Here is a 27,101-nt window from a genome sequence, read left to right as displayed (position 1 = left end):
AACTTGCATACAACTTCAAGTCATCATTAAAAACTCACCTGTTCATGGCCTTCGACCCCTAACCCATCACAGCCCCCCTGCTTCCACTCCCACTGCTAGTTATTTAATTTATATTTTATTATTTGCCTTTTACTTGTTTGTTTGTTCATAGCATGTAAAGCGGCCTTGGGTCCCTTGAAATGCGCTATAAAATGTAATCTATTATTGTTATTATTAATAAGCTAAATTATTGGTGTAATGTTGTTAGAAAAAGTGGTGGGTCACATTTAAAAACACTACTGCATTAAGCGTCCCCCGCAAACCATACATATATTATATACATAGATAAGCATTGTAAGCTTATGTATGTGTATACAAACATACGATTACAATACTTTTTTTGACAACTAGTGTAGTAACTATGCTACACTGGGCAAAGCGGGAGCAACATTACTATTCTCTATTGAATTATAATATTAAACGTGTCGCAGGTCCAAATTGCACCACTTGGATGGCCAGAAATACACCCAAAAAGTGTGAACAGTCGTCAACATTGTACATGTTCTGTTGTGCAAATCTCAAAGTGTACAATTCTTTGTGCACGCTATTTTCAGAACATGTTTAACAAATGATCCTAATGCAAAACGGTGGGGAGCAAATTAGCCATTTACAAAAGTGGTTGGTCCCCAGCGTCCCCAGTATAAATGACATCTGTGGCTGTGAGCCAAATATAGATTTTTTATTGAAAATCGAAACAATTTTAAGGTTCAACAAACTTAAACCTCTACTAATATCTTAACTTCATAATTTATTTCTCCTGTTTCCTCTCAATTGAATTCATTTAGGGCAGAGAGTAATTCAGTTTCATGTTCAGAGTGTTTCATCTTCTTACTGTGAGATCTTTGCAGTGAATGACTTCCCGGAAAGATCCCACCACTGGCTTCTTCCTTATACAGCTATGGCACAGTGTCTAACAGTAACACTAAGACTTAAATGAATACACTCTTTTAACAGTCCTACAATGATTACCGACAATAAACCATAAGATGGGATATATTAAAGTAGACACAAACAACACAACCCTTAATAATATGTGTGTATATATAACATTTATTTAGGTTTAAATGTGTTTGCTATAACAACACAATAAATAGATCCATATTAATATCACAGCAGTTTTGGGTTCACGAGAAATAATACTCAGGGATCATTCACAGTTAAAACACAAGAACACAAAGCTCATTTTCACATAAAGCGATAACTGGCATTAGTGAAAAGTATGGCAGGTATCATTGAGTGGTGTCAAACATTTGCAGTATTGCATAATGCATGCACTAAAAGCCTCTGTATGACACAAAGGATATAAATGAACATTTATTTTCTGTGTTAGTAGATCGGAATTTTTTGTTAGCGGCTTACCAGAGTGCAAAAACAGACTGTCCCTTTTTCCATTTTTAAGTAAAGCAAATGCTGACCTGTAGTGGTGATCAAATAGCATTAAGTAACAATTTTACATTGACGAAATGTTTAATTACACGAGGCCACAACAGAGCAATGACTGTCGATAAATCCTGTAGTGCAAAGTGACATCATGTTTAACTTCTACTGGCTCTAAACAATGACCGCAAAATTAATAAAAACAGGTAGAAATCAGTCGACGTGAGATACGAATTCAATACTGACAAAACAGTCATTTGTAGTGCTTGTTAGGTCCAATCACAAACAGAAACATTTAACTTTCTATAAAACCACATCCATTAAAAAAAAAAATTGAGCACTCAATGTAATAAGAATACAATTTAAAAATAAAAATAATTAATTTAAAAATAAAGAAATCTAAAATATTTTATAAAATAAACTCACAACAAATGCGAAATAAAAATATTTGTTCTTTGCAAACCTGGATTTCTTTTGGGGAAATTAAAACTTAAGTAGTTGTGGGATGATGCAATGAAACACTCATTAAGTTCACCTAAAACTCAGCCGTCAGAGGAAGTGCAACGCTTCCATTGTAAACATTTCCTGCATTTAAATGAATTTAATAGTAGAGGATCCAAAATAATCTTTCTGGCAATTTGCACTTCCTTTTAAAATCCATAACATCTTAAAAAAAATGTCTTCAGCACTTTATCCTGTACATTCCCAAATAAACTAATTACATCATTATTCCTGCAAAAAATAACATTCATCATAATGGGAAACCTTGTTCTTCCTCACACTTGAAATATTTTAGGGATTACCTCAATAGTAACATCAGCATCCTTCCTCTTCTCTCTTTCCTCTCTTATGGTGGTCAGGCAGTTTGCATGCTGGGAAAGCTTGAGGCGTTGACGGATGTCTAAGGCAGCCAATGAACGGAGAGCAACGACACACTTCCACCTTAGAAGGAAGGAGGAGCCAAACGCAAACTGGCCGACCTGCCTGCCGAAGGTCGAAGCAGACTACAGATGGCCGTTCTCCGCCAGTCTTCTCTCAAAGAACGTTCAGTGTCGTGGTGGGGGAGCTAGCTTTAGCCTCCAAGTGGCGTGTAATAGACTTGGGGGGGGGGGGATGTTGGAGCAGGGGTTGTATGTAGGAGTACCTATGATCAGGTGAGACTACTCGAAGATCCAGACCTCCACACTGTGGATGTTGAAGTCCCGCTGAGCGGAGAGGGGCTGGTTGTTGAAAGTGGCGCATTTGTTGGTGGTGCCTCGGTACAGCTCAGCGTCCAGCCACAGACCCATCTGACCACTGCAGAGGGGAGAGAGGAAATTAACTGATGGTAAACCCAAAGAAACCCAGAGTGAAAAAGCTAATGATTTGCTTCTTACCCTCCTCCTCCCATCTGCAGAGAATCAATATTTCCCTTCACAAAGTAAGAATTCTCGCCCGTCCAGCGGTACACCTGAAAATGAGAGCAAGCAATTTATGTTAACGCTATTAAAATAATGAGACCTCATACCTAAATTGAGATTATAAACAATGGTAAGGCAAACCTTGATTTCAGGACAGAAGCTGAAGAGGAACGTCTCTCCTGTGCCGTAGCAATGTTCGCTCATTTTGAACGGATGACTTGAGAAAGCCCCAAATATCTGTGATAAAGAGGCAGATTCAGTTGATTTTTTAGGGGGGGATTACGTTGTGAAATATGATGACTGACATGAGTAGGACAAAAATACTCTGTATTGAAGCCTTGTTATGTAAAAATCTTAAAATATCATTACCTATACATTTCTTTTGCCACCTGTGTATCAACCACTTATGATACAAGGCCTTTTTCTTTGACTGTTATTTACCTCGTGTATTCTCAGCCAGTGTGGCCGTATTAACGCACATACAGTAGGACCCTTTGCACAGTTAACTACCTGGTTGTCCATATCTTTGATGACGAGCAGAACCGGACTCTCCACGTCTGCCAGGCTCCGGTACAGAGTCTTCAGGCTGGTCCCGTGCTTCACCGTGCTGTAGGCCAGTCTCCAGGGGTAGATCTGCACACGGGGCGGCAAGCGGCAAGCAAGCTGGAGGGCAAACACATCATCAGATTAAGAAGCGTACGGATTAGTATCTTGCATATTTCGTCATTTCAGAATCTGGATTTATTTTATGTGGTAAAAAGTATTATATACCTTCTCCATGTGTGTGTCCTGCAGCAGGTCACTGGCCTCACCGAGTATGGGAAGTGCATCCACTGATAGTTCTGCATCACAGCTGCTGAAACTCTGCCTGCGCTTAGCCTCGTCAATAGTGATTATCTGGGATGGAAACAAGCATATAAAAGGAATTCCACGACAAAGTTGCATCAGGAAAATGTACAGCGTTACAGCAAAAGTGACACAGGAGATAAAAGGCAAGCAATATGCTGGCGGATTTGGCACCCCCCCAATAACTTTTTCCAGGATATTCATCCTGTCACCAACATCAAACTGGTGTTCGCTGTTCACCTATAGTTCGTGCACACAAAAGCATTTTACTCTGGGCTCATCAGGTGAAAAACTGGAGAAACTCTCACTCTCCTGACAGTATCGGTCTCATGCAGTGCGTGATCCAGTAATGAGTCACCCCACAGTAAAGAATAAACATATTTCGAAGTAGTTTAGCTAGTTCCAGAGGTAGATAATATTGCTAAGTGTGTGTTTGGTGGAGGTGATCTGGGAGAGCTGCAGTTCTCCGTCAGCAGAATCTGATCCTGATCTCTGATCTTTCTCTCGAGTCCGATTATACTTCACTCGCCTTTATGTCCATTTCCATCAGATCTGGATAGCATTAGCTAATGATATGACTGCCTGCCTATCAAGGGACACCTAAACAATAAGCGTTGGTAGGCAGCCGGGTGTTTCGTCAAAGCATTATGCATTTGTTTATATGTTTACTAACTAAACTAAACTAAACTCAATTAAATTAAATCAATGTGTGATGTGAATAGAAGACAAGGGTGCTGCCTCCTTTTTGGCTGAGCTTACCTCCCAACTGCAAGAAGCAGGGTCACTGAAGAAGTTGTCGATCATGTCCAGCTCATCTTTCTCCACCAAAATAAAGCCTTGCTCTCGAGCCTCCTTCCCGTACACATCAGGAGACCACTGCACGAAAAATGCATACAGATGGTCCACCCTAAAACACACACACAGCACATATTAGATGGGTTAAATACACACTCCTATCTTAAATACATTGTAGTTTAAGACATTGCTTCATCCATTATCGCCTCACCTTTCTTGTGGCACAGCGAACCAGTACTCCGGCTGTTTACCCCGGCCCCCAAATGAGTGGGCGGGACTAGAAGTCATTGCGGTGGCAAAGGACTTCCTCATTGGCTTTCCCACTTTGAAGCACAGGAACATTGGTGGGATTTTACTCTTCTCCTTGGATGAGAAGAGCATGTCTATAGAGGATGGGTAAATAAAAAAAATAGAGAAAGAGTTTAATTCTACACTCAAATGTTATTGTAGTCCCTATCATAGCCCACATGGAGGCGCCAAAGTCAGGTGGAGGACACATCAGGAGAGTATATTTTCCCCTTTTTTTCATGCTTTCTTAGTTTGATATTCAATAAACACACACCATACACAACAATATCTTTATGTCAACACACACAAAACAAATAAGAATATATTTAAATGAAAACAAAATAGAAATAGATGAATTAAAGACGGTACCAATGGTATGAAATAATACAAACATGTATATATTACCTTCTATTGGAGCATGCACCCTCTCCAGCAGCCATGTCTTCACTTCTGCCTCGTTGCTTTTCTTGCGTATCTCCTCCTTGCTGAGCTCAGCGCGCCCTGCTGGTCTGACAGGGCTTTGTCTCTTAGGACTCGAGCACCCACAAACCTCTGAAGCCTCCTTCAGACTCAGTTTACTGTTTTGGTCCACTGGTGCTTCGATTATTTCATATTGTGCACTGTTTAGCAGCTCTTCTATCCCTTTAGGTTGTATATATTTGGTTTCCTTTTGGTTTGTAGGATTATCCAGCAAGCCACCCTGTTTTTCAGTCTCTAAAGAGGATTGTGTTGACTCTCCCTCCTCAATGGAGCTGGTCTGAGCGACGCCTTCATCCTCGTCATCGTCCAGCTTCACTTTAGTTTTACCACCAATCGACTTGTCTTTAAAGTCTTCCCGGCCCGAGCAGCTTGGTCCTAGTTCCTGTTGGTCCCTTCTGAGGATGCTGGGAGTTTTGGAGGACGTCGCCTCCACCTCTTCAGCACTCGCGTTCACAGTCGGCTCCAACTCAGTGAAGCCTTCGTCTGATGGAGACTTCTCTGTGCTCACTGGTATGAAGACGATAAACAGGTCTTTGTTGAACATTAAGCCATTTTTAGAAAGACATTTTTAATTTCAATACATCTGCACACTTTTATTTGAGATGTATTGTTTGTAGTGTCTTGTTGATGTTTTATGTACAGTACATTTCTCCCATGCCCCCAAATGAAATTCGACAATGGCAGAAAACAGTAAAAAAAAAAAAAAAGTAGGAATAGAAAATATTTACATTTAAAGAAAATGGTCCCTTAGGATTTATCATCAATTGTCAGTAAACCAATAAATACTTTATGTGTTCAAATGTATGTCAAAGGGAAATCTAGATACTCAAGTCTAAATTCCATTCATATAAACCAGCAAAGCACCCCATAATAAATGCTGGTTGTGGAGAGTAAAACAGATACAAGTTCAAAGTTATAACCCAGAGTGACCACCGTTTTAAAGGGACTTTTGTCTCTAAAGAAGAGGGTCACTTTGTACTCGCTACAGCAGCAAAACTGTGGATATTTCATGACATGATGTTACCAGTTTCTGAGAGGGTTGATTCGATGTCATCCAACACGATTGGTCGCTTGGGATCAAGAGCCTCGTAGCGGCTGAAGGGGTTCAGATCTCGCTCTGAGGGCAGTTGCTCCCACTCTCCGGGCCTGTACACAGGACACAAATCCTGGGGTAGGTCTCTGTGGGGTCACGGGACATCACACATACCGCACCGCAAACCAGGATGAAATGAAAAAGGGGAAAACAAAAAAGGAAAAGTCCAAACAGAAAATTATGAATGACAAGAATGATGCAAAACAAAACAACATGTGATGTAAAACGATCAAAGCACAATAGAAGTAAAGCAAAAGTAAAGAGATAAATGAGGAACAAAACAACATTTCAATGAAGAAACTACAAAACTATTGACATATGAGACTTTGAGTCCAACGTGAAAAGTGTTTTGAATGGAGAAGAGGAAAAAGGGTTTACACAAACCGTAGTATTACTGAGAGTAAAAAGAAGAATAGAAACTGGAAGACGGGAACAAGAGAGCATGAATCTGAGCAGAGGACTGTAAGAAAAACATATAGAGAAGAACATTTAGAGAAGAGGGAAGCTAGAAAACGAGGCGGTCTGAAGCGCTTACGATGGCAGAGCGTCTTTGAGGTTCATGCGCGACACGTCATCGTACAGCGCCACGGAGACGACCTCCTGCATGGGGCAGATCAGGCCGTACTCCTCGCAGCCGTGCTCGATCACCAGGGGGTCCGACTTGTGGGGGTCAAACATGATGTTGTTGGGGGTCACAATCAGCACGCCGCCCACCACTCCCTGCAACGAAGACATAACACATGAGGGCACTGCAACCACATCTGAATGAGAGAGGGGTACCGGCTGATTCTTCTTTAAACATCAGAATATTCTCAGGAACAGTGTTTCAGCATTCTCTTGAATTATTACCTGCCCCTGTCACATGTTCTAGGCTTCTTACCATGCCATCTGTGAAATATTTGCAGCTCATCTTGATGAATTTAACGGTTGCCGGGCTCTCGTCCTCTGAGTTTGGGGAGAGATCGTGCCGGAGGGACTTTGCTGACTTGCCGTTTGAAATGCCATCCTGAAGGAAGTTCAAAGGACAGACCTTAATGTTGTGCTTGAATTCAGTACAGCTTGTTTTTTTTTGTGTTTAATCAATGTGTGTTTTTAGCTTTCATCAACCTTTGACCTTTACGGTTCAGATTCAGAGGTGTCAGGCCATACCACATGGTATCACTATTCAAAGTGTCCAGAAACAGACTGTTTGACTTGTCTGTCAGATGATGATTTATTTAAATGACCTTCCATTGGAAAATATTTAGTCTACATGTCAAAACTATACATGGAGAAGCAGTGTTTAGTTTTAATGCACCATATACATTGAGCAAACTCATAAAAACGGCAGGTACGCTGCTGCTTTTAAATTAAGGTTCATGACTTTTCTGTTTGATTAAAATCAAATAATATTTATTTTCTGACTTGAAAACAAACAGAAACTTACTATGTTATCCAATAAACCAACGTGTTAATCCTGAAGTACTTGGTTGAAGACACACTATTACTTCTAGTTAAGTATTTTTTGTGGCCTTTTTTGGTGAAATTTTTATAGTAATCATTTAAATAGAAAGCATAAGAAATGTGTCCCTTAATGGCTCATTTCAACTGACTTTAGTCTGCACAACATAATGAATCACCTTATACTTACATGTGATGCTTTCTCTGATAAGCCATTTCTGAAGGCGGGATCAGTGGAACTCGAGGACTTCAGCTCTGTTTCTGATTGGCTCAGATCGGGGACGAACAGCTTCTGTAATGATGATGACGAGGGACAGCAGACGGTGAGCCAGTCTTAGGAACAATAAGGCAGATGTTCATGTTACTGCGGAGGGTCTCACCTGCCCGGGATACACACTGCGGGAGAAGAGCTTGTTCAGCTGGACCAGGTTGTTTGGGGTGACGTTGAACTTGAGTGCGATGCTGTTCAGGGAATCATTAGCTCCCACCTGTAGCAAGATCCCACGATACAGATCGTCAAAATATAACCTTTCTGTTAATAAGTCAGTGTGTTATTTTGATGTGCTTTCACAGTTTTACTCACAGTGAACTCCACTGTCCCTGGTGGCCTCTGCTTTTCCTTCTTTGCCTGATTGGTACTTTTACAGCCATTTTCTAAAAGAGAGAAATGACAAACAGATGTCATACGAGGAAAACATCGAATTATTCCTTCAGGCAATTCATGTATGGTTTCATTTCGTCCATCTTATACAGCGGTTGCTAGCATATAGATTTAAGTTACCACAATAAACAGTAAAAGGAGGGTAAAGAAAACTCACTAGAGATGACTCCCAAGTATCCCGTGGTTTACTGCTTTTGAAGTCAATACCAGTGCTTGTTTTTCCTATATCATTATCAGCTCTAAAAACACTGGCCCACACATGCCATCATAAACTCACACACGCACACACACAATTTGACCCTTGTAGTAGACAAGCACCACAGTCAGCATTTTCTTCTTGCCAAGAACACAGAAGCTATTAGCGCACCACTCCCTGAATGCTAAATTACCCTGCTGCTCCACCATGGACACAGAGAGCATGACTAAGCACGAGACAGTGAGACTCCAGCCGCTCTTCACTTTAAAGAAAATCAAGACCATATTCATTTTTATGAACACTGTCGCTTATTTATTACATTCAAACTGTCACTGGTAATTTGCTATGACTCATTTCAGACTATGGCCTTTTTTCTGAAAGCCCATCTAGTTTAAAGCGTCCCGTTTCATTTGTCTGTTATTTGCTAAACATTTTATTGAATGGGCTGCAGTCTAATTGAAACAAATACAGCAGTTTACACAGCTGGCTCGCCAGCTCAAACATGACTGAAGTCCATTATCACTGTCAACATGAAGGAGTCAATAACAGTTTGTGGTACAAACAAAACCAGCAACATGATAGCATGATGTAGCACACAATGACAAAAGGCAAGAGACAATGCAAGTTAGATTAGGTTCAGTGTTTGGCAAATGTGAAGTTATACTGTGTTCGGACAATTAGCTTATACAGACATTGATACATTAGAAATATTAATTCTCAATGTCCTCATTTATTTTTGGATGCAATGTCAGTTGAGTCAGGACAAATAAATGATAAAAGCTCACCTAAAAGATATTTTGAAACTAAACGAGAAAAAAAAGGAAATATAAAAAGGTAATAATATATAAGAGCTAATGATTTTTTCCCTGTCCCTTAACAAAAAAGGGAAAATGTAACTGATCTGCAAAACAACATGTGCGGATTAACGCTGTAATGTAATTCAAGTTCAATAGCCTATTCTAGTGATATGATCCAGTCACTATCAAATTATATAAGCGGTCTAGTACAGCAATGCTTCTCTTTCGAAAGCTCAAAAGATAATTTTTTTACATTTAAGAGTCATATAAATAGCAAAGATGGTAGAGCTCTCAGTTGGATTTGAAGTAACAGAAATTAAAGGCATAGTAGCATTTCAACTTTACATTTAAACTAGCACCACTTCTCAGTACTCACACTCTTTGTGAGTACTGAGCCCTAAATGTCATCATCAACTGTAAAAGAGTGCAGGATAAAAAGTTATGCAACTTCCTGTTTAAAACTGCTGAGGTTGTTCCCAACAGAGATGGCCCTTATGTTGCATACCACTAAACAGAACAGGGGAATACAACTCACACTAACAGTAGGCTAGTACCACGAGTTGAGATATTGCTTGTTTATAAACATTGGAATTTACAGCGGGCAACAAAAACAATTGAGCTAAGACAAAAACCTTGAATCCTTCTGTAGCAGTACGGATATTTGGTTTCACCTTGCTGCTGGGTGTAAGCATTATCCATTCAAATTCGCCTAAAAACAAAACTTCTGTAGATGAGAATTCCTTTGTTTTACAGGGCAAGAACTAAACGACAAAGAGCAAATCTGTCTTATTATACTGAAAAGGGCAACACAAGTCTTCTTTCTGCTTCATGTTGCATCAACCGTGTACTGAAGATACCCGAGCACCCCCACGCAAAGCTGCCCCAGTTTTCCAGGTGTTTTGGGATTTCGTAGCAGGTCTTACCCGGGCAGGCCGGTGGCTTCGATGTTATTCTCTGCAGGTCCGTCGTTTTGTGGGGGTCGCCCTCATTTGGGATGTCTGGACAGGAAATGATGGCGGGATTCTGATCAGTCACGCTCTTCTCTGATTGGCTCTGCTTGAGCTGTCTCCGCCTCTTCAGCCTGATGTGGATGCAAGACAAAAAGCATTATTTATTGTAAGTAAGATAAAGAAAGCACAGGAGCTAAAATGGCTTTTGAATCAGATTTGGTATAACTTATTCAATAACAACTCGGATAATGTTGCGATCAATATACGGTATATATGAACATATACAGTATAGTGTAGACTACATAGGAGTTAAACTAGAGAGGAAAAAAATGGAAAAATTACCATTCAAATGTTTATGAAACTTGGTGTAAGGGGGAATAGAAGAACCCTATTATTAATATTTTTTATTATTTAGGACTTTTGTTAGCATTGCGAGAAAGGGAATGGCCTTGGCGGATGTCTGCCCTCTTTGAATGCCCTCCTTGTGGTCCAATGTCATCAAAACTTTCCGTTATGCAAATTCAGACCTTCTTTCCAGGTGCTGCTTTTGTGCTCAAAGTTATTGGATTGAGTTTTAACTTTTCCCTCTCAACTTTTCTGTGTCAGCAGTATTATCCTCTCAGACTGTCCTTTCCCCCCCCCGTTCAATGATTGATTGGTGATGCAGTGATGTAATGGCATCTCCAGCACCCACTGAGGTTTAATAAGGGGTAAACCATCGCAGTGGAACCATGAGTTGGTGGAGCACTTAGCGATAGTGCAAGATCTACAGAATGAGCCCAGCTGAATTCTTAAGTGTGCCTATGAGTATGTTAAGAAAAGATAAATTGATTTATCCGAAGCTTTTGGTGAAGGGGGCAGTGTTGCCTTGCAAAACCCTTGGCAAGGGGAGGAATAAAAGGAAAATGCAAAGAGAAGCGTTTCAAATGTTCAAGTGCCCTAATGGGAAGGCAGGAGTGGGTCGATAAGGCCGCTGACAGAGTTCAGGCCTCTCCCAGAGCCTCGGGTCTGTGACGCAGCGAACATCTGGTGGTGAACTCAAAAATGTGTCTGAACAGCACCATCTGTTTCATTCTGGGGGATTCACAGAGCATTGAGCCTTCATATTGAGCGTTCCACTTTCCTCTCTCCCCTCTAATCTTAAATGTGTAACCAGTGTATTGACATAATGGCAGAGAAAGCACAGTATTGAGAGTAAAAATCAAAAACAAACATAAATAACTAATTCCATAAATACTCACACCCCTTTAGTAAATATCTGAGATCTGAGACTAGTGTTGTTGTTTTGGTTACCTTTCAATCAATTTAAAGTCTAATTATTGTTTTTATGTTTGGTACACGTGTAGTTTTCACGTGATATTATTATTGAATGAAAGGTAGATGTTGAAATTTTATTTTATTTGAATATACATCCCAGGGAGAGTAGTTGTTGCTAGCATGGATTTAAAAAGACCCAATACATTTGGCCTCCGCTACTACAACAAATATTATTTATTTTTTAAGAAATTCCGGATTTGCTTGGTCGTTATGTTGTTTAACTTGTTTTGCTCGAAAACAATGGTTGCTTCAGGATTTTTCTGTACAGCCACACACATTTAACCCCTAATTTCCTAGTGGTAAAGAGGCTTCTTCAAAGCGTTTTTATTTTTCTCTACAGCCATTAAGCTGTGAGGAGTGAAATCACCACGACAACCGCTAATTCATGTGAGTGTCTCTCTAGTCTCTATGGATGCTGTGGAGCTCGTTCAGAGTTGCAATGAGCTTTAATCTCAAGTGTGTGTTTGCACAGCCTGCAATAAGCAAATTTAAAGATGTGTTGAAGGACTGATCTTATTTTAAACATTTTGTTGTGTAATTTTAAAAAGGGGTTCATTTTATACCTAAATTAGATCAGGTTGGTATAATTATTCCAACTTTAACATTAAAGAGTTGTTTTTCTTTTGTGCAGTTCCAATGGCATGAATACCATTTCACTGTCCTAAAAAAATATAACATGAGAAAGTCTATAATGGGTAAACAATACTTGTTATGGCATGTGTAAACTCAACATTGACCCTTCCTCCATCGGTCAGGAAGTGAGGCTGCATATAGTGCAAAAAGCAACCGAGCTACATGTTATAGGAGGGGTCGTGTTGAGGAATAAGGCCGATTTTACTTCCTGAAATGTTCACATTCTGTACACGCAGGCAAAACATATATTTGTCTGTAAAGCTGAGGAGGATTGTACATATCTTAGGTTTCCATCCAGCACATTTCCACTGTTGTTTCGCAGCCACAGATATACACACTGGGTGTTTCTCAATCGCGAGTACGCTTGCTTGGTAGCACATGTCTTCCGAGTCACTTCCTTCAGAAGCTAAGCAAGAATCCTTTCTGGCATTCGGAAAACGAAGAGTGGAACAAGCTAGCAAGTATGCAGGTGTGCGTCATATGAGAGGCCCCGCCTTACATTTTCCGCCACAGATTTGGGGAAATTGGTCCGTGCGCAAAGCATTGTGGGGATTTTAAGGACGCGAAGTCTACCCATGTGCAGCCTCGAAATTTCCCCCAAACCAAGGACGCGGCGTCGGCGGAATTCCAAGTATACTGGAGATTGGAACGGTCCTGCTGCGCCACTTGATGACGTAGCATCCTTGAAATTCCTCGAGGTTGAGAAACGGCCACAGCCTCTGCAGGAGAACCCCTCCTCTAACTCAGGTTAAAGCCTGCAATCCCATTAGGATCTATTGCACTGCTTACCTCGTTATTAGAGAGCAAGTGATATCTGATGCCTTCAAAATAATAGTTTGAACTTAAGACAATCTCATTAATAAAACACAAGACAAATTGCAAGTTTGTACAAGGCTGTCAGCATAGCTTGAACAAGTAACCTGAGACATAATAAGATAGAGAAAAAGGCCATTAGGCTTTATTCTATCGTAGATCATTTATCACAAGCCAACATTGACTGGATGACTTCTGCTTATCAATAAATCAACTAATATATTCAGTTTTTGATACACTTTATATATTGACTGTTCAACATCGGAGCCGTTATTTACATATAATCAATGTTCACCCATTTGAATTCATAAACCGAGACAAATCATGTTTATGTTTCTCATTCTATAACGTAATGTTTTTGCAGACATTTAGCAGATTGCAGTGTGGTTTAACGTTCTTTAGACACAATAGTACACCACTTTATCTCTTTTATCCACTGTGTCATTCATTCTCTAAATAGTGACGTCTAATCTGTGTTGACCTAAAAAAAAATATCTCTGATCTTTAACCCTAACCCCCCAATGTATTGTCAATCCATGCACCGTAGCCGTGACAATCCTCTTTCCACACATTTCCTGCTATCATGTTTCAAAATGCTACCAAAATTCAATTTTACAGCCGACATCAACCCTGTGGGTCAAGAAACTCTGACGCATGACTCGGATTGGGTGCCGCTCACAGACAGGTGACTTAACTGTGCCGACACTTCATTAAGAAAAGGTTAGACTAATGTATTGGTTAATGCACCTTTACAGCAGTTTGTCAAGGTACGCATGGCCGTGCGGCACAATGGGAAAGCCGCACTGTCACCGAGTGGGACTAGGTCATACTGACATTTTGGACTTTAAACTGCAGCATGTGATACCTGGGCTGAGTCAAATAAAAATAAAAATATCACAACAGCAGATATATCATTGTCCGTTTCAGCAAGGAAACATTTGATCATTTATTAACTTTTGAGCTAATGGGACGTCTGTTAACTGGAGAGCATTTAGAAAGAAACCTGACACTGTAATTGGTCTGTAATGTTAATAGCGAATAACAAATGACAGGATTTATTTGCAGCAGATTCAATTTAATGCATCTACAGTTCTAATTCTGCACATATATTTTCTTTTATGTTTTTTGTTATCTGTATTTTTTTAGTAGTTGTTCTCTGATTCTAATCGAGTTATAATGATAGACTTTGAATACATTGTAAAGCACTTGGGTAAATGTGTTATTCTTAAACAAAATGTACTTCATAAAACATACATTAAAAAGAAATCACAGGAAACATGCAAAATGGTGTTTAGCTGCATGGAAAATACATAATTTGAATGCAAATAAATGACATCAAATAAAAACAAACATACACAGTCACTAAGGGGCCTTACCTGGCAAAATATCCCGGCTTCCTGTCTCTCTTCTCCATCAGTCCAGGGTGTTAAATCAGCATGGAGTCGGGGCATCCATACAAACATCCACAGCATACTTTGGAAGATCACCTCTTCTTTCTTGTCCTGCAGAGAATTTAAACAATGAGATTTACAGGGATTCTTCTCACTCAACAACACTCACTACAAGGCAAAAACCATATAAATGATACTGAATCCTCATCAGCCTAAGTGGAGGGCGATGAAAGCATCCTACAAGCATGTCAGGCCACTCAGCTGACAATGGCTGACCAACAGACGGAATGGAAAATGCATCATTGTGCTGCAGGGGGAAGACACATCTGCTACTTGTTAACACTGCCTCAGTAAACATGGGTTTTATTATGTAATTATGCTTATGGAATCCAGTAGATGTAAACATGCAGCATAAATACACTACAAGCTAGCTGTAAGCGAGAAACCAAACAATCGTTAACACGCATGGCGCACACCGTGAGCAACAAGAAAAGCATTAGTCGTTCACCTATGTACAGCCTCAAATAGATATATAACAGGTAAATGGCTATAGAGGAAAGGCTAATTTGAAGCAACGGTTACCCCACCTAGCTACATTCTTCAGTTTGTAGCAGCTCGCTCAATGGGAATTCCTGTTGACCAGATTTCAGCCTCTTCTTAAGGTGCAGCGACAAACGACAGATATCCTGTTATGCTAATGTGAAAGCAAGATGTGCCACCGTCAGGTTTAAGCAAACAATCACTGTGAACAAGGTTCACCTTTCCAGCTGATTTAACAGCTGATGCTAACTGGCGAGCTAGCTACGTTGTTTACAGAAAATAGCAACCTGCTGGAGATGGTAAGGATATTTTATTCGGTCCAGACGCTAACGCTTCCTCTTAAAATATGGTATTCCTATCCATGCAACCTGGCCTTACGCTGAAGCTCAACATGTATGTACAACAACGCATGTAAACGTTAAATTAGACAGGAAAACAGGTAGCCAAAATGCCCACATAACGTTACCTTGCGTGCATCCTCCACCAGCTGAATGAATTCTGAATGAAGCCTTCCTTAACTACGCCCTCTGGTGTCATGTGCGCTGTATAAACATTAGCTCAACACAAGATTGACTTTAGCTAGGTCTAGCTAAATTCCAGGTAATAGGTTTAGGTCTTAAATTAGCGTAGGTGAGATGTGTTGAAGAGTGTTGGTCGATATACAAGGTCTATATAAGCTTCCACAAACAATATCGGAAACGTATTAAACGGAAAAAGCTTTAAAAATATAAACATATTTTCATCTCACAACGGTCCCTGGTGGTCTAGTGGTTAGGATTCGGCGCTCTCACCGCCGCGGCCCGGGTTCGATTCCCGGTCAGGGAACTACTCTTTTTTTCTCGGACTAAATTCCGCTTACCTCTCAAGAAAGTTTGCGGAGCACATGGAGCTTATCTGACCAAATAACAGTTCCTACAGTTAAATATACCTCAGTTTAACCGATTTGCATGGACTCCTAAGGCACTATCAGCTGTATTACTGAAGTCAAGTAAATTATTATATCAATAGCACCAATCATGCATTTACCCATACAGTACAATTAATCACTTAAGCCTCCTGTTATCCTTGGGATCAATTTGACCCCATTCAATGTTTTATGTATCTAAAAAAATGGTTCCCATTTTTTTTTTTGCTTAGTATTTCGTGACTTTTCCTAATTTAGTGAGGACTAATGGGTAAACATCAAATGAACATGATGTTTTTTAAATGTCCTGTACGCACTTTGTACGCATCGGTGTTCCTTGGGGTCAATTTGAGCCCAGGCTGTTTTAGTAGTATAAAACATAAAAATGTCAACATTTTACACATATTTTTGTTGATTGTGTATGATATTGAGGTGACTATTACATGCAAATGTGTCATTGTAAAAAAAAAACGACCCTCTGCTTTAGTTATTGGTCCTTTAACAACATCAAAAATATCTTACTTTAACATTTTATTTCAATCAGTGAGATTTTATGGTGATTTATGTATTTTTGATAGTCACATAATAGGAATTCTGGATGTATAAAGGGGTCTGTGGGGGGAAAGGTCGGGGTAATGTTTTGTTTAAATGGTTATTTAGTTAGTCAACTAAGATACCTAAAGCACCAGAGACATACATTTTGGTTAAAATTTGGAATATGATCATTGTCTTAAGTTTTAAACTACTGGGGTCATATTTAGTATAATGCTTTACTGATGCAATGTAAATGCACGCTTAGGTGTATTAGTTTCACATTGTTGAGTTTTTTTTATATTTAAAACAAGATATTGGTTTATACTCTCTGGTTTTTGTAATGCATCCGAACATTTAAAAATGTTAAATATATTTGTTAAATGTATTGGGTTTTTTTTGTTTACTTTTAGATAGCTTTTGAATCAGCACGTGACTTCTTGGAAGATGAGATAGTCCACTTGACTTTGCCTGACCTGACCTATCTATAATGATGAATACCACATGGTGGCGACAATTCACTACAAATAGTAGCCCGCTAGAAACAGAGGTCTGCATCATTTTATTTTTATTAGGTAGATTATAGATAGATCTTATACATTGTACATGAAATTGATAACATAACCAAACAGTGTCTAATATAAGAGCTTAGTAACTTAAGCTAAATTAGTCACTTTTTAATTAAATGTATCTTGCAAGTTAAAAAGAAGATTCCAGATTGATTTCTTAATTTAGCCTTACACAGAAATACAAGGTAAATATTGCACCACCAAAATGTGTTAAATTAATGCAAATGGTTTTAGATGTAAATGTGATGTAGTGATGATTTCCTGTCACTTCTTCCAATAAATCTTAATTAAACTGAACCTGTTAGAGATAAATTAGCCTGAGATAGTGTGTTTGTGGAGCTTTAGTCCCATAGAGCTGGCTGAGGTGGGGAAAGACTGAGACCCCAGCTCTGATTGGACGAGGCAGAGTTAACCAGTTCCTGGCTGGCTATGTATCTTGGCAGTGATTTTGACAGTCGCTATCATTGTGAGAGAGGAGATAAGTTGTCTTAGGGATCGCCATGGCGCCGGTGTGTCCCTCCTCCGTCCTGCTCAGACTCTCACTGACCCCCTCCTCTCCCCTGCCCTGCTTGGAGCAAAGGATTGTGGGGGACTGTTTGGTTGAAAGCAGGGTTTGTGTTGGCAAGGGCCCCGGGGCTCTGGGTATCATCGTCCCCTTTCAAACCATCAAAACCTTCATGTGACTTAGCAGTAGGACAGCCATGACCACATCTTAAATGTTGCTGTTCCCCTATCTCATGCTCTTGGTTCCCTTTCCTTATTTCTAGTACGTTCTAAAAGTTTTATAGCGCAAAATCGTCCTTGATGTTCTGCTTTGTCTTCCTGGAAGCACAGATAATGCTTCCAAAGTATACAAGTTTACAAAGTATAGTAGTTTCAGAGTTTTAAGCACTAAAAAAAGCCAAGGACGACATTTAGTAAAGGGTTTACTCTTTACTGTTTGATGTTTTCAAGATGTGATACTGAGACAGGGTAACAGCCTTAGTCCATCAAACTTATAGCGTCAGGGTCTCTCTGTCGTATAAGATCTGAACAGCATGCAGATGGTATCATTTCAGACTATATTATATATTTTTTACAGTACTGTCCCTTCCCGGCCCACAATCTTCTAGCATGAGCTTTACAGAGATTGTTTATTTTGTTATTATTGCTAACAAAAGAAAAGATTTTCAGATAGTGTATCTTTGGCTGTACCACCCAGAATTCCTGTGTTATTGTTTGTGCCAACTTTTGTACCATTACATTTTTATTATCACATTTCAATTGTGTATTCAGACTGTCACTAGCAGCACCTAAAATCATTGTCATTTTGTGCCTTGTTTTGCCAAGTCAGCACAAACGTAGATACCATCTTGCATATCTTTCTAAACTGTTGTAGTGACAAAGGTCTGACCCAGCACAGACCTTGGAGATATTTCAAATAATTTTACTCGGACGTCATACACTTCTAGCTTAGACTACAACTACTGATAACTTCAAGTACACTGTGGCAGCAGGAAGCGGCAAAACCTAAACACTGAAAAAGGATATGTCACACAAAGGATAATCTATAGGTATTAGGAGTCGTAATTCAATATAATGAACCCAACCTGTGATCTAGCTAGATTTGACAAAGATTTCCATCAGACAGTGTTTTATCTGTTTGTTCATGTTTACAAGTAAACATACTGAGAGATTGATGTACAATAAACCAATTAGGACATTCATTATTTGAAAGACAGTTGTTTTTACCATCAGGATTGAGAGTCCCACTTAAGAACCTCGACAGCTAACAACTGTGACGGATGTGACTAGTTTAGTGAGTAAACTGAAAAGCTAATGTTAGCTTGGTCAAACAACTAGCGTAACTGAAGTGTAGCATATAGCCCATGCTACAATTGTCGTTTTCACACTTTAATTTTGCGTTTTTAAAAGGAAAGACAGGAAATATATGCATATATTTTGTCTGTTCAACAGAGCCAGGCTAACTGCTTCCGCCTGTTAGCATTCTTTGTGCTAAGCTTATTTAACTGGCCCTGATTGTAGCTTCTTATCATACAGATAACAGTCACTGTAAGTGACTGGCGCTAGGCAGCAGTGACTAAGAACTCAGAAATCTAGAAAACTTTTATATGACCCAGTTGAGATGAGATGGAGAAACATTTATCACTCCTTTGGTGGTCTAAAAGGGTCCAGAGTGAGTGAAAGACCACCTTATAGGTTACCATGGGGTTAATGACCCCCCCCACACACACACACACACACACACACACACACACACACACACACACACACACACACACACACACACACACACACACTCCCATTGTCAGTTGTTGAAGACGGAGAGGGGATGGAAAGTGATGGAGACGTGGCTTGAAACAGCTCCATACTGTATACCATCCAGTGCCACTACACACACTGTCAATCTGCCAAATCAGCTGAGGCACTGCAGCCATGACCTTTGACCCAGGAACTGAACGGAGGGGGAAAAGGTTATCAATGTTGGGGATTTTTCGTTCTTAAAGCCAAATGTCCAGACAGTGCAGGGGCGCACCTCAAGGAAGGAGCAGACGGTGTCGGAAAACGGAGAGATGGACATTAAGCACTATATCATACTCACTCAAATACATACAGACAAACACTCACCCTCTCATCAGTGTTTTTGATCACATGACCATGGTAGGGGAGCAAACAGTGCATGGGTGTTTACCCTGCTTATCAGTGGTGTTGTAACAAGTGGAGAAACACACATTATGCAAAAAACCTCAAAGCAGTCAAAAAAGCTCCAAACAAGTTTGTTCATTTTCCAATTTTTATAACTTTATTTGAAAAAGCACGGTTCATGCTTAACAAAGAATTATATCCTAAAACGGAGGCGAGCCATGATAATATACAGATCATGAACTATTAGCTAGCATTACTAATAAATCTCCCTCAGCCCTCCTTAACTCTCCTCTGATCTCATCCACCATAAAAAGAGGCTTGTCCTATACAGTAAGCATCTCTTTTCTGCTCAACTCATAGGAGAAACTATGAGCCCCACCAAACATCAGCCAATAAATAACATCTATAAATTCCTATATGAATTATGACTGTGCCTGCTCATTTATGATTGTGCGATAGGTCAACTTTTCATATACTGTATAGGTAGTACTCCTATGAGAGATATAGGGCCATGTTAAAGGTAACTTGAGTGTGTGCTTACTGAGTGTTTACACGTGTACACCTTTTGATGTATGTGTGTGTGTGTGTGTGTGTGTGTGTGTGTGTGTGTGTGTGTGTGTGTGTGTGTGTGTGTGTGTGTGTGTGTGTGCGCCCATACATACGCTCCCACTCTCACACTCAGACTCTGGTGAGTCCAAGCTAGCGCCACATCAGTCCATCATCACAGATATGGCTTGGGGTTAGATAGCAGGTCTGGCGGTGCACAAGACATTTTGTCCACTCTGTCATGTTTACTTAAATTGATAAGCTTTGATGGATTCCCCACAAGCTATAGACGCCACGGTAGACACACACACACACACACACACACACACACACACACACACACACACACACACACACACACACACACGTATTAGCAATATAAGCTAATAAATATAATACAATATACCATTCATCTTTAACATTGAACTTAGAGAAAACAAAGGCCTCGAATGGCTAAAGGTCATACTCAGAAGTTGTTCTGTTTTCCTCTCATCTTGGGAAGAATCATTTCTTTTGAACAGCTGATGAAAAACTGCTTTTTAATGATTTGGCACTTTAGTCAGGTCAAAGTTTTGTGGGCAAAAGAGAAGGCCAACAAGCTGTCAAGGGAAGGGAGTAGATGTGTTTAGATATGGATAACTTGTGTGATTAAAAAAGATCAAACAAAGCTGGTCCATGAAAAATATTTTGCAGGCTCACATTTTTATTATTTGGCTTGTTCTTGTGACAGCGTGCGATGTAAACAGTAATGGCGTCCACATCGACTGAGCTGTAACTCAAGCTAGCTCAGCAACTCACACCAAAACAATCTAGATTTATAGAAAGCACAACAGAAAAGTGTATAAACAATTCTTATGGATTTTGGGGTGAACTGTCCCTTTTAAATTAGAAATGAAGCTGTGTGTTTGTCAAGCTCAATGTTGCAATCTGTGATCTGTTGGTCGGCCTGTGCAGTGTTTCCATTGGGTCGGTTTACTTTAGCCTGGCATGTGGCCAGACCACAGACTGGCTACAGTAACTACAACTGTTTTGTACCAATTAAAAAGACTAATGAGGTCTGCGCTTATCATGTCACCCAGAGGGCGGAGAAGAGGGCCGACTGCGAAGAGAGTTGTTTGGAAGCTGATCTCATTACACTTTCTCTGAGTGATGGCTTGGTGATAAAGCAAAGTAAAAAAAAACATTTGATTTCTCTTTGTGATTCATTTACAATCTCTGATATGAATCAATCATCTGTTCAAACAAACACTTCCTGGAAAAGCACAAACACACATACAGTATACAGAAGGCTATGTACATAAAGAAACCTTGGCTATTGTATAAAGAAGCATCTGTCTGCTACCTTGCCACTTCATTTTAGATTGAAAATGTAAATTTAGGATACAATGGGGAGACTGGATGAGTCCGAATCAGGACAAGCAAAACAAATCAGATCAAATTTGATTGAATGTACTACTTAAATATGGAAATTGCCACCAAGTGTGAGTGAAGTAATGTAGTTGAATGTTTTATCCACACAAAAATCTTAACTTATTTAGTTTTTTTCTGGACATATTAGTCAAGTAGGATGTAGTGGTTCATTATTTTTTGTAATCTTCAGAATTAACTTGTAACTGAATTAGGCCGCAGCCACTCACTTGGACATAAAATTAACGCTTGCATATACACATTTAACTAGCCCAACACACAGCTGCTGTCTGGTTTTGATGCCATTCTGTAAAGTACCCTAACACAAATACTTAGTCCAGGTTGATACTGAAATGTGTGATGCAAGTATAGGGATTTTTAATATGTATTCCCTGTATTTTCACCTTTATGTTTTAGAACAATACTCAAACCAAGAGTATACTTGTGAGGCACAAAATGATTTGTAATTAATTAAATAGTTGTTTAATTGGATTGATTTTGTTATCTCTATCATTCTGGTTCTGTGCTCCTCTGGTCTCTTATGTTTATGTCTTACACACATTTTCTTGTTATACATATCATACTATTGCAGCATTGTTGAATAAGTGTAAAGAAAGAATTTCATTCCCAATGACTGATTGCGAATATGAAAAAATAATTTAAAAAAATGTAATTGCTTTTTATACTGTTGGAGTGCGTTTGGTACCCTGTGTTCAATTTGCATTGACTTCAATGTTCTGATCAAAATAAAACAATTACATAACATGTCCTGTGTATATTCCAAACATGCTTTTATGTTACGTCCAAAGAGCTGAATCAGAGATGTAAACGGTGATGTAGTATCATTTGTAGCAGTATGGAGTTCATTCTTTTTCCAGTGCAATAAAACATTTTTAGAGGTCCCCTGAAGTTCAACTTCTTTCTAAAAAAGTTATTTACAATCAAGGACACCGTGGCCACTGGTGAAATTTAGGGAGTGTTTGCCTGACAAAGAGAGTGAGAGAAAACGACAGCGAGAGGAGGAGGAGGAGAAAAAGAAAGCAACTCGGAACAACAGTCTCCTTCTTTCGCTGATTCTTATTATACATCTCACCCCTCCTCTCGCTCTGTCAAGGCCACTCGTTTCTTCCTCCTACTTGCCTGGCCAAAGGGGTCAAAGTCAGAGAAACAAACACATACACAAACACACACACACACACACACACACACACACACACACACACACACACACACACACACACACACTGAAACTGTTACAAATCTTCTCCGCCTTATCGAGGACAACACACTGATAACTGTGTCTCCACTCCCCATCCGACAGATCCATCTCCGAAAACATCTGAGACGCACTTAGGAAAATGTGGTCATTTGTTTCTGTGTGACGGACAGATTGATTATTCAGTTCACTCCCATTACTGTAAGTGACTCATACCAAAGTGTAATAGCGGAGAAGGGTTGAGTTGGATGGTTTCAGTGGGTAAACTGATGTTAAGGGATGATAATTAACAAGGTTTAGATGACATGAGTTGTGTGTGTGTGTGTGAGAGAGTGTGTTTGCACATGATGGGAGTGCTGCACCTGCAACTAATGATGAGAAACTTGCCAAACTCATCTGCTGCAGAACTCCACGCTCCACTCACTCCCCTCCGATCAAACTTGCACCTGTTGACCTGTACAGACTCACGCACAGACATGCATGCACTCACACACCTTTTACACATCATATTTTTTGGCATGACAATAGCCATCCCACCTCTCAGGGCTAAGTGCCTCCTTAACCTAGTCTCAGGCAATTAATTCCATGATTTTTTCCTCAAGTGAATTTATGACTCATGGACTAATACTGACCCTGACATCACAATCTGTCAACTGCACTGCAGCTTTTATGGAGACATATGGGCTGACAAATGTCCAAAAGAAAGTAACCTCAGCTTTATCTTAAACTTAAATTACATAGTATATGTCATATACAGTTTTATCAGGCGGAGAGTGTTCCTGGGGGATTGATTTCTAAGGGGTGAGGTTGAAAATGTGCGACGCGTAAAGTGATTCGCTGAACTTGTGCACATTTTTTGTAAAGTAGTAGTCAGTCCCTGTTGAGATATTGCAACACACATAGTGGGAGATAACAGTAATATTGCTACCCTGGGACATATTTATGCACAAGACATCCTATTTTTATAGAAGTGGATGAGAGGATCCTCCTTTTGATAAGAAACAGGTCATTCACTGCGCACTATATATCTGCTCTGAGATTGTTGTGTTTACTTAAGGCTTGGAGAGACTGCAGAGTCTATGAAAGTTGAAGGTGGAAATGTGGAAATATGAATGCTGTTTTATATAAATGTGCATTTGTTACCCTTTTATAGAGGGCTAGGTTAGCTGTGCTTTTGAGAGACACATGGATCAGCATCGGGGCCGTAATACTAAAAACTAAGAGTATACTTTGAAGCCCAAAGTGATTTGTAATGAAATAAATCGTTTTTTTTTAGAGACAGAGTGTTTTGCATTGCTTTTGACATCTCTATGATTCTGGTTCAGTAATCCTCTGGAAGTCACTTAATAGACTGCGTGTGGAACAGGGGAGGTGCAAAGCACTGATGAAAGTGTGGAACTACACCACAGAAGACACGTGCAGCTGTGGATCAGTGCAGACAATGTCCCACCTACTGGAATGTGCCGATGCCCACCGGTGCAGTCCAGAAGACCTGGCAGAACCTACCCCATCAGCTGTGGCCTGTGCCCGATACTGGCAGAACGACATCTGAGATTTCTACGGACTCGAAGAAGAGAAGTGATCCTCTGGTCTCTTATGTTTATGTCTGAGACACATTTTCTTGTTATACATAGCATAATATTGCAGCATTGTTGAAAGCAGCAAAAAACAAAGAATTTAATTCCCTATGACTGAGTGCCTTTAATTTGTTCTCAATTTAATACATTTTTCTAAATTAAATTGAGAATTGCTTTTTTATACAGTTGGAGTGAATTTGATACCCTGTGGTTCAATTTGAAATACATGGGGGTCATGAGTCACATGCTGCGTCTTCTTTTTATTCAGTGAACTGTTCATTTAAGATTCTTTTTTTTTTATCCACCGTAAAGCATATTATATCCTTTTTTCTGATAATCTCCACACCGACAGAAATTATATTCCAGAAGCCTTGATTTATTTCATATTTATGTCATCATTATTGGCTCAAAAGTATAATCAAATGTAACATTATTTCACAAAAATACTGGTCTCAGGTTAAAATGAATAGTTCTGGATTGCAAAAAGAGTGTTTTGAAATTCACATTTTCTTCTTTCTTTTCTAAATTAACTACCCTCACCTCTGTGTGTTTTGGTGGTGGACGTGCGGGGCCACGGGGTCGAGATGGGCTGGGTCCTCGGTTCCCACAGCCTGTGTGGAGGCAGCCTCTGCCGTGCTATCAGCCTCCGTCTCCGGCCCCCCAGCACCAGCGGGCCCCCCTGACGTCAGCCTTGTCCTGATAACGGGGGTCCACAGCAAGCGGTGGAGGGGGAGGAAGGAGGGGGACGGAGATGGAAGGATGAGGTGGAAGGAGAGCGGCCTGCAGGGGGGAGGGGGGGGAGGGAGCGAATGGGGTTACACCAACAGAGCCAGTGGTGGATAAGACCCTCAGACAGATAAGACAGAGCAGAGTGTGGAGCCTCTTTTGTTTTCCACTGCTCCTCCTGTCTGGTGGCTTCTCCCTTCTCCTCCTGTCTGACATTCCCTCTTCTTCTGTGCACTTTCAACTTCTTCTTCTTTTTTCTTTTTTTTTAAACCAATTTGTTAGACTTTCTCCCTCCGCCTACCCCTCCTCCTCTTGTCCAAACAGAAATATTCCCGCTTTTATCGGACATGTGCGCTATGGCCGTCCCTGGATTGAGGCACCTTTTACTCCTCTGGCTTCCTCATTGTGTTTTTGTTTTCTCGTGCAGTGTTTTGAGAGCGTGAGGAAGCTGCCTTTTGACTGACAGCAGAAAAAAGTTTTTGACACTGTTGAAACATTCTCACACTTGTTTCCAATCCTCCATCCTTCTTTCAGTCTTTCTCCATCACACTCTGCTTATTCTCACACCATGTAAGTCACTATTTAACCATCTTTCGTGAACTCTGCACGACCCCTTTAAAGACACCAGGATCCATTGTTGTGATGATGTCTCCTCACCTTTACCTAACCTGAATCTTACCCCTAGTTTGCCCCTCAGCGCACAAACAAACAGCTTTCTCTCTGCAATTAAGGCCCAGCGTATCAGCATATTAAGCACTGCCTTTGCATTTGTGTGTGTTAGTGAGAGTGTGTGTGCTCCCTATTTGCTCTTCAGGCCTTTGCTAGTCTGCGGACTTTGGCCATTTCTTATCACAGGGAGAGGTTGTGGGATCCCTAAGTCCTCACTCCTAAAAATACACTCGCCAACGCTAACATACACACATAAACATGCACACACACACACTCTGGGTATGATGGGCTCCCTTTTATAAAGCTGTCATTCAGAAACCTAGACAATATGATTGGTCAGTGGCATTTTGCACAACGCTCACCTGATTAAAACAAGTCACTCACAGAACTCCCTTAGGATTTTTCAATATTTTTATAGCTACCAGCAACACCCAGGAATGGAATTTCAAATATTAGCATACAAGCATCAAAGAAATATTTTGCAAGTGAGTTGGTTAAGTAGCTTTCCAAACAGTGGAGGCCATCAGAACAAAAGACGTTTTGATGATTCAATTCTTATCATCTGTAATTGAGAGTTTTGTGATGTGTTTGCGCTGCTATTCAAACACTGTGAACCAAGAGTTTAATTTAGCACTTGAGCACGTCACCTATGAGAACCTGCAACTGAGGAGTTAATAATGTAATCAAAAACAAAAAACACACACCCTCCTGGTTAATAGTAAGTGTGTGTTTATGTGAGGATCTGTGTTGCTGAAGCCCAGGTGTCTTGCTGAGCAGACTTGTGTCCCTCGCAGCGTGACCCCTTGACCTTACCTGGTAAAACACATCTAATCCACAAGCACAACATACAGATAATTTACCATAACACACAAATCCACACACTTAGGTACACATACACACCTGCAGGACCATAATCCTATAATAATATAGTTCCTATTTATATAAAAATGTATTATGAAGAAATATTGAAATAGAGCTTAATCTAACTAAAAGACCCACTCACTTTTAACCAAAATATTATGACTAAGCTTGACCCCACAAAAGAATGTAGGATATTATTTTATCTGCATTTAGTAGACAATTGAAATCCGAAAATTAAAACCAAAAGGACTTTGAGACTCCTCAGACATGATTAAAGGTCTTTAAGGGACAATTTGACAGACAAAGACCCAACATTGATTAGCACTGTTTCATCATTATCAGTATCACAAGAGTAGATCCATGTTGATCAACCTGATAAGATAAAACAACACT

At 40.0% G+C, this 27,101-nt stretch overlaps 1 protein-coding gene and 1 non-coding gene across 5 annotated transcripts; one reads left to right on the top strand and one right to left on the bottom strand.

The window, feature by feature from the left end:
- Window positions 1-1,066: 1,066 nt before the first annotated feature.
- ncoa7b (nuclear receptor coactivator 7b) lies at window positions 1,067-15,563 on the bottom strand. Of its 4 annotated transcripts, XM_010773337.1 has the most exons (18): window positions 15,523-15,539; window positions 15,104-15,210; window positions 14,502-14,627; window positions 10,336-10,493; window positions 8,342-8,412; window positions 8,139-8,246; window positions 7,949-8,050; window positions 7,199-7,324; window positions 6,854-7,038; window positions 6,250-6,404; window positions 5,151-5,732; window positions 4,669-4,840; window positions 4,422-4,569; window positions 3,588-3,713; window positions 3,327-3,479; window positions 2,958-3,053; window positions 2,793-2,866; window positions 1,067-2,712 (listed from the first exon to the last, which is right to left on the bottom strand). In XM_010773337.1, exons 3-18 carry the CDS (start codon window positions 14,537-14,539, stop codon window positions 2,577-2,579), a joined length of 2,430 nt encoding a protein of 809 aa, XP_010771639.1. In that variant the 5' UTR covers window positions 14,540-14,627; window positions 15,104-15,210; window positions 15,523-15,539; the 3' UTR covers window positions 1,067-2,576. The 4 variants fall into 4 exon arrangements, with proteins under 4 accessions (XP_010771639.1, XP_010771640.1, XP_010771641.1 ...); XM_010773338.1 differs by lacking the exon at window positions 15,104-15,210 and having other exon boundaries at window positions 15,523-15,563; XM_010773339.1 differs by lacking the exon at window positions 15,523-15,539 and having other exon boundaries at window positions 6,250-6,371; window positions 15,104-15,247.
- A 246-nt stretch (window positions 15,564-15,809) lies between these two features.
- Window positions 15,810-15,881, top strand: trnae-cuc (transfer RNA glutamic acid (anticodon CUC)). The gene has a single exon. It is a non-coding gene; the product is annotated as a tRNA-Glu (tRNA).
- The last annotated feature ends 11,220 nt before the right edge of the window (window positions 15,882-27,101 follow it).

The sequence above is a fragment of the Notothenia coriiceps genome, unplaced genomic scaffold (assembly GCF_000735185.1).
Source record: "Notothenia coriiceps isolate Sejong01 unplaced genomic scaffold, NC01 NC01_scaffold00012411, whole genome shotgun sequence".
NCBI lineage: Eukaryota > Metazoa > Chordata > Actinopteri > Perciformes > Nototheniidae > Notothenia > Notothenia coriiceps.
This window is presented reverse-complemented; position numbering and strand designations above follow the sequence as displayed.

Bases quoted from the DNA above. Each gene is read 5' to 3' on its own strand.
- ncoa7b (XM_010773338.1), bottom strand. From the start codon at position 14,539: ATGGAGAAGAGAGACAGGAAGCCGGGATATTTTGCCAG. The intron at 8,247-8,341 runs GTGAGTAAAACT...ATCTTGCTACAG, and splicing joins CAGGGACAGTGGAGTTCACT to GTGGGAGCTAATGATTCCCT. The intron at 3,480-3,587 runs GTATATAATACT...TTTGCCCTCCAG, and splicing joins AGGACACACACATGGAGAAG to CTTGCTTGCCGCTTGCCGCC.